The sequence below is a fragment of the Cynoglossus semilaevis genome, chromosome 8, assembly GCF_000523025.1.
Source record: "Cynoglossus semilaevis isolate Cse_v1.0 chromosome 8, Cse_v1.0, whole genome shotgun sequence".
NCBI classification, from domain to species: Eukaryota; Metazoa; Chordata; class Actinopteri; order Pleuronectiformes; family Cynoglossidae; genus Cynoglossus; species Cynoglossus semilaevis.
The window spans coordinates 10,177,537-10,185,635 of NC_024314.1; the positions used below are offsets into that span (position 1 = coordinate 10,177,537).

General features: G+C 37.0%; 1 protein-coding gene across 4 annotated transcripts in view; it reads right to left on the reverse strand.

Moving 5' to 3' along the window:
* Nucleotides 1-336: 336 nt before the first annotated feature.
* Nucleotides 337-8,099, reverse strand: part of LOC103382001 (potassium voltage-gated channel subfamily C member 1-like) — a 54,628-nt gene continuing 46,865 nt past the window's right edge. For 2 of the 4 annotated variants that reach the window (XM_017034346.2, XM_008314645.3), the window contains one exon: nucleotides 337-1,170. Coding sequence is in view for 3 of the 4 variants with exons in the window: in XM_008314645.3 (XP_008312867.1) it covers nucleotides 1,157-1,170 (14 nt within the window). In the remaining variant the exon portion in view is untranslated. Of the gene's footprint in view, nucleotides 1,171-5,250; nucleotides 6,030-8,099 lie in introns of those variants that run through there. The other 2 variants (XM_008314640.3, XM_008314642.3) reach the window with 2 other exon arrangements.

The window sequence follows — 8,099 nt, forward strand, 5'->3', positions numbered from 1 at the left end:
GCATATTTCTCTGACATCTTTTTACCCCCATGAAACAAGACTGTAAATGCCCCGTTTGGACAGTGCCCCCCCCCCCCCAAAAAACCCGAAAAAAAGGGGCCCGTTAGAAAAGCACTTCACCCTGTTACCTGACCTACAAACAGAACCGAGACAAGCCACACAAAAAAAAAAAAAAAAAAAAACAAACATTGGGCAGAATCAATGCCACCCACACGAAAACACAAGGTGAAAGTGAGTCCAAATATAGTCTATTAAACTACAAAGCATGCTATTCTGCATGGAATAAGAGGCAATGCCAAAGCCGTACGTAAGAATACTTCAGGTATAGTGTCGTCATTTTTTTTTTTTTTTTTTTTGTGTTTTGTTTTGATTGAGTTGAGCTGATGCTACATGTGCTTTAGTGTCTTTCTTCTGTACTGGAGGAAAGGGCAGTGTTTCAGTCTGATAAGATGAATGGAAGACATAGTTTAAGTGGCAAGCCTGCTGTACAAGTGCTTAAAATAATAGCGAGCCACCGTAGCATGGATGTTGTACATTTGTGATGCATTTCAGATATGCAGTTTTTTTTGTTGTTTTTTTTTTGATGGCCAAGACGAATGCCCTGTCCTGTTCTCCACTGGACGGAAACCCAATAGAAAAAAAAATGACATCTATAAGATCCACGGAATGCATAAATTCCTCTGTCTGTGGACAGAGGATGAATTGAGTCAAATGCTACAAGCCGTTAGCAAAGTCGCTACTATGTTTATCCGATCATTGTGATTCTTTCCGCGGTTTAATACTGTCAATTAGGAGTTGGTCTTTGTAAAAGACGGTGAAGATAACACAATGAGATGTCGTCTGTAATGTGTAATCGGGAGTTCCTTCTCCCGTAGTGTGTCAGTGCAACCCTCAGTCATTTTGAGAAAAAAAAAGTTGAAAAAAAAAAAACTGTCAGAAGTGTGTTCAGAGTTTCGAGAAGTTGCTTTGGTACCAATATTAAGAGCAGGACGTATAATTTGTGAAATTCGTGATTAACCTCTGGTCTGGCTCTCTCTTGTCACTCCAGAGATTCCTCTTTAAAGTGTCCATCTGCATCAAAAATGTCGCTTGTGTGGCTCCTTCTGCAAATTTGTGTTTACTCTTTACCGACTCGTCATTAGAGAGAAGGCGAATGCTAGAAACTCAACACTGTGAAAACAAAAATGAACAGTCATTAGTATTCAAAGTCCATAAACAACAATGGAATATTTTTTTTGTTTTTTTTAACCAAATCTTTTTGGTTAGCATGCTAAGTTAGCACGTTACATACTGTACAGCAGTTCACAGACATCCTGAACAAAAATAAAACTCGCTTTCATCAAATCAACTGTATGTCTTTTTTTTTTTTGGCATGTTTTCAATTGGTAATTATTTCCCAAGTATTTAAGGTCCATAAACAACTTGGACTATTTTGTTTTTTTAACCAAACCTTGTTGGTTAGCATGCTCGGTTAGCATGTTATATACTACAAAATAATAGCCTGCTTTCATCAAATATGTATAAAGCATGTTTTCAATTGGCAATTATTTCACAAGTGTTACTTAAATGATGTCACGGGTGAAAAGTATTCAGACGTCACCATTACCTGTCGAATGCTGGGTAACTGAGCATGTCAGAATAAAGATTAAGCTGTTATTACATCACTCCTATTAAACATTCGACATCTCTAATACAAAAGTTAAAGTGATATACCACAACATAGAGTAATGAGAATAACGAATGCAACATTATGGCTGACAATATCAGAGAACAAAGAGAATGTCAGCAAAACATAAAACATATATATATAGTACAAGAATGAGCTGTGATGATATTTTAGATTATATTGTACCAAAAAAAAAAAATGGAGTAATTATTGGGTCATCGTCCTCACACAAACCTAATAAGAAAAATACAATGCAAAAATACAAGTGAAATTTGTGATCAATCCTTAGAAATTAATTCATGCAATTAACAAGTTCATTTCGACAACCCTTAATAAAACACACACGTATGCTATTTTTGTAGGTATGCTAGAAAGTCAGGCTACGTGAACAGAAAGGAAATGACCAGGATTGACAGAAACAAAGTTGTTTGTGACCGTCAAAGTTTAATTTTGAATTTAAACTTTGAAACAGTTTTTTCCCCTCAATGAATCAAGATGACTCGCCGAAAATGATTGCAATTTAGTTTCCAAGTTCCGGACACACACATTTATATCTGATTGCGCTACGTAAGTGCTCTGACATCTGTTACACATATTTACATAATTGGAAACAGTAACTAAATAAAGTGAAGTACTGGACAATATGAGACTTAGCGAACCTGTAAAAATTCTGTCCTTTTGTCCAAGTCTCTGAACTAGCACCTCACTGCTGCAGGACAGAAACACACACCGAACTGTGTTCGCAGACCCAATAAGACACCCAAAAGGCACAGGAAGATGTGATATTTTGCGCACTTTAATTTATTATTGTTGTTACAGATGTATACATAATAACCAATTAACATTGCTTCGCATGTTTGGCTAGTTAGGCTAGCTTTTATATAAACTTCTACGCTAGCACTAAAGCCTCATAGAGGCCCTCTTAATGTCTACAATTGTATTTCACTCCCTAGACGCAATGGCAATATTTATGAATCTGTCGATTTACAGGAAACACCTACAGTAACATGATTTGTTTGGGGTTTGGCTCTGGAGGCTAATGCTAATTCATCAAAAATTTGTTCAAGTTCCATGATGTTTTTTTTTTTTTTTTTTTTTTTAACACTGAGTTCATCTTTTTAATTGTAAATCTTGTATTCCTTAAAGTTTGAACGCCTTATGGTAGCCTAGCATGTCCAAAACATAGAGGTCGTCTCAAGTGTCAACACAGAGGCCCTGTCCCATCGGTTTGAAATCAGGGAAAACATGGGTAACGTTTGCATGTTCGTCGCGGCACAATCGCATGCTAATCAACAACATTAAGTTCTATTTAATAATAATTTGAAATATCAATTGAATTGATACAAAAAAAAAAAATTCTGATGTTGGACTAAAAGTGTAAATTTAAAGATCTTACTGCAACCAAAGACACAAACAGTGTACAGTCTGAACCTGGCACACATACACTCTTAAAATCTTAAAAACATAAAGGGGTCAGACTTAAAAATGATATTTTTAAACATATACATTATTATCACATCTACATATTGTTTATAATATGTTACATGCATTTTTTTTTTTTAAAATTGACCAAACACTTTCTCAAACTCAATTACATGCATTTTTTTTTTAAATTGACCAAACACTTTCTCAAACTCAACGTAACGTTTCCGTTCCACACTTTTGTCACACATTTTTCGGCGTCACTCATTTCCACAGCATTCAGTGCCACATATTACACACAAAGGATCCTCATATCGATGACTGTGAAACAAATACGAAATGTAACTGCAAAAATGGGTATTCTGAAGCACCATATTTTCTGACCTTTTTTTTTTTTTTTATTAAAATAATTCTGGTAAATCTAAAAGCATCAAGACATTTAAATATTTTTTATATATATTTTAAACAGTGTCAAAATGAGTTGTGCGTGGAAGCCAGATTCTTTTTCAACACAAGTAGAGGAAATGTAAATCCCTACCTTGACATTAAAAAAAAAATAGAAACTTTGCAACGGACAGTCAAAGCATGACATAAGGTCCACTGAAACATAAGAATCACATTTTGTTTTCAATAGTCACCTTTACTATATAAATACTTTTAGCACTGTTCATGGGTGTTTACTTCAAGCACATGATCACAACAAGGAGGAAACAACACACTTGCTGTAAATTGTGTAAATTCTAGGTATAGGCTGTTTATTATTGCAAAGTAGTCCTTCCTGTAATTTTTGAAAAAAATGACCGTAATTTCTGGACTAAACGTGGCTACCTTTTTCACACGCTTTGAACCCTGCAGCTTAAACAATGACACGGCTAATTTATTGATTTTAATACGGGTAAACGAAAATCGTACTGTTAGCGATCAGTGACTATTCTGGTAGGCTACTGTGTGTTATACTAGTAGCGTGAATGGCTGTGTGCGGTTATACAGGAGCTGTTAAAACACTGATAATAAAGACCCCAACTTTCCTGCTCTGCTGCGGACAAGCACAAAGTGAAGGGAGTTAGCCCCAGAGCTAACGTTAGCTTCAGCCCTAATGTTAGCTTCACCCCTAATGTTAGCTTCAGCCCTAATGTTAGCTTCACTAAGTCTCCCCTGTGCATTCCAACTTACGATCGGGACGCCGACGCAGGAAAGAGCTAACGTGTAAACAGCCGTGTTACAAGCGCTGTTCGGAAAAAAAAGCATTTATATAATTAAAGTGAAAAAAAAACAAAAAACTCTTTCTGTGTAAATATATCACGTTACAACGTGGACTCCTGCGGCTTATAGAGAAGAGCAGCCTATATATGTTAGAATTCTTTTTTTTTTTTTTTCTCTTTAAATTTAGCGGGTGCGGTTTATATTCGGGTGCGCACGATAGTCCGGAAATTACGGTATCAGTGACACCGTCAGCCACGAGTCGTCACGTGTCGACTCTACTTTTGTCACATCACGGTCAACTCCCACGTGTTTCTACGTTTGACTAATATTGCATCTTAATATTGCATACGTACGTACGTGATTATTTATTACTTTTGAACTTTGACAAAACACGTGATCATAGACTTAAGGGTGTGACGATACATTAAGAGAATGTCGTGTTACAAATACCTTAATACACCGGTGCTTAAAAATACACACACCAAAAGGACACATGTGAAACATACATTTTTCTGCGTACACAAAACGAACATTTAACAGAATCCCAAAAAACATGCTCTTTAAGTTGTATATTTACGGAAGTAGTCACATATACTTTCATAAAACCTTTTTGTCTCTTGTAAGCCAGGACCATTCCTTAGACATTTTTGTTGTCTCTTGTAAGTTGTTCATACGGTAAAAAAGTTTAAAGGCCAGGACCATTCGTTAGACATTTTTGTGCTGTTGTCTATACATGTTATCATTATATTTTTTTGTAAAGTTCAATCATTAGAATTCCCTTAAAAGATCAACTTTTGTTAAAAAACAAAATGGACGTCACAACGCATGGTCAAATGTATTTATTATTTACTTTAACCGCATTTCCTTGTTAATCATTTACTACTCACAAGAGACAAAAAAAAACCAATCAATATATTATAACATTTTTCAAATTCACAAATACCTCAATATATTATAACATTTTTCAAATTCTTTTTTTTTTTTTTTACGTTTATTGGACAGTGTTATCTCAATTTGGCGGCACATTTTCCCTTAAGGAACTAATACAAGAAACTATGTGCACTCCTACACACGGGGGAAGACTGTGTCTTGCCAAGTGGTTCCTGCATTAGACATTACAGTACGTAGAACAATTTAAGAGTACAGAACCGTTGTGGCAGCGGTCGGCAGCACGCCCATATCTACAAAGCTGAATACGCAACCGAATTTGAAAAAAACAAACAATTCTCTCCTCCTTCGATGGATTTTCAGAAAGTAACATTAAGCTCCTTTCATCATAACAATAATAATTCTTGTTTCTCAATGCTCCCGGTGTCCGATAAAATTGGATCGCTCCAGTAACGTTGTCGGTCAATCTACTCTATTTGATTCACATATACAAATTCAAATATTTCTCTAGCGCCACCTGTTGACCTGAGACATGCAGTAACCACTGGCAAGACGGAGAAGACTGAGAAGGTATTCTTCAGTCTAGATTTGTTATTGCTTCTGTTTTTGCACGCCGCTCCACAATCGGGGGGGCGGGGGGGGGGGGGGGGGGGTGACCCAACCCCACTTCCGCCCAATCATCTACATCCTGTCTGCTACAAAATGGAAGGGATAGGTGATCGACAGCGGCGCAGCAGTCCTGGAGCCTCGTAACTTTCAAATGGCGGGCTGGTTATAGGGGTAAGCCGCAGTGATGACCCCCCCTTTCCTGATATGTTACTGAGACTGCATGATTTCTCATAGCTTGTTGCTTTAAGAGATAAAATTTAAAAAAAATATATAATATATATATACATAATATTGTATTGCGTCAATAGTGAAAGGGTCACATGAAAAAAAAAATATTAGGATGAACAATAAAACACATCAGCAATAAAGAATTCCAAACGTAAAAATCGTACAGACATTGAGGACAGGGACAAGGACACAGACAGACAGGACATACACAAGACAAAACAAAACAAGAAAATGTGAGTCATGATATGTCTTTCGTTCGTCTCCTCAAAGCACAACAACCTAGATATTTTTTTTTTTGGACACTGAGGGAAAATAGAAAACACATAAAAAGGGCCATTGAATAAAGCACCCAACACTTTTTTTTTTTTAGCAACGATCAGGTGTTTTAGACAATTTCACAAAAAAATTTGACATAAATTTACAGGAGTTAAGTCAAGACTTAAATGCTTGGATATCGCAGTGACGATGTCAAAGTTTACCACTTGGGATTCGGGGGTTGCCGAACACTTGATTGCAACAGTTGCGCTGCATTCCTTTTAGTTAATTTGTAGTTTTGGGCTCCTGTAAACTTCAACATTGGTTTGATTTGATCTTGATAACAACTGACACATGTTTATCTTCAAGTTGTGCATGCCTCACAGCTCACAAGGATGTTGACAGTGGGACGTGACACACAGTTTTGAAAGAGGTTCACTGGCCTTTTAGTAAAAGTGGCAAGACTACACTATATGACCAAAAGTATTGGCTCATCTGCCTTGACTCCTAATATGAACTGAAGTGCCATCCCATTCCTAACCCAGAGTTCAATATGATGTCGGTCCACCTTTTGCAGCTATTACAGCTTTTTTTGGAATTGTCCAAAATGTTTTGGTATCCCGAAGCATTCAAAGTTCCTTTCACTGGAACTAAGGGGCCAAGACCCTGCACCAGTGCACAAAGTCCTGACCTGAACCCCATAGAACACCTTTGGGATGAATTAGAGCGGAGACTGAGAGCCAGGGCCTTCTCCACCAACATCAGTGTGTGACCTCACCAATGCGCTTTTGGAAGAATGGTCAAAAATTCCTCTAAACACTCTCCTCAACCTTGTGGACAGTCTTCACCAGAAGAGTTGAAGCTGTAATAGCTGCAAAAGGTGGACCGACATCATATTGAACTCTGGGTTAGGAATGGGATGGCACTTCAGTTCATAGTAGGAGTCAAGGCCGTCAAGAGCGAATACTTTTGGTAATATAGTGTAGATCCACCCAATATCCTTAGGAGAGGTACACGTTTCTGCATGTCAGGATATGATTTGATTTGCTGCACTAAACTTCGTGTTCTTTTTTTTTCTCTCTCTCTGTGTTTGAATATCAATTCAATTTGAGAGTGTATTTCTGTATATTTGTCTTGTAGTAAGACTTAATCTTGTGTGTTAGATTGAAAATAATGTTTCCTTTTTACTATTTACCCAAAAGGAAATCACGTTTTTTTTTTTTTCAAAGCTGTTGCAAAGTGTTTATTATTAGTAGTAATGTTGATTATGGATATTCATTTTTTTTCTAGTGTTAAAAATGTAGAAAACGTGTTGCGTTCAAGTCTGGGTTAAAAATGTGAAACTAAAGAAAAACAAAAACAAAATGCGGAGTCTTTTTGAAAGACCACAAGAAGAAGAGGGAAAAGAAGGTGTGTTTGGAGGCAGCAAGAAGTTCGGAAAAACTGGGGGAAACAGAAATGTGGCAGATATAATCGAGAGAAGGAAGGCATCGTAGTTGAAGGAATGTGTATGCTCAGAAGACAAAATTTGAGGAGGAATCGACTTGAGTGGCCATTTTCTGAACACCAAGACGTCAAGAGAGATACGTTCATGACCCAAAGATGGATTTCAAGTAGAAAAAAAAAAGAAAAATCCAGATTCTGAAACAAACTAAATGGATGACAGGCCAGACTGGTCGGCCATCTTTGATGCCCTTTACATGTACAAGTTGTTTTTGTCCATCCATACGTCCATCTATCCATCCATCCAATCAACCATCCATCCATCCATATGTTCATCCATCCATCCATCCAATCAATCATGTATTTATCCATCCATCCATCCATC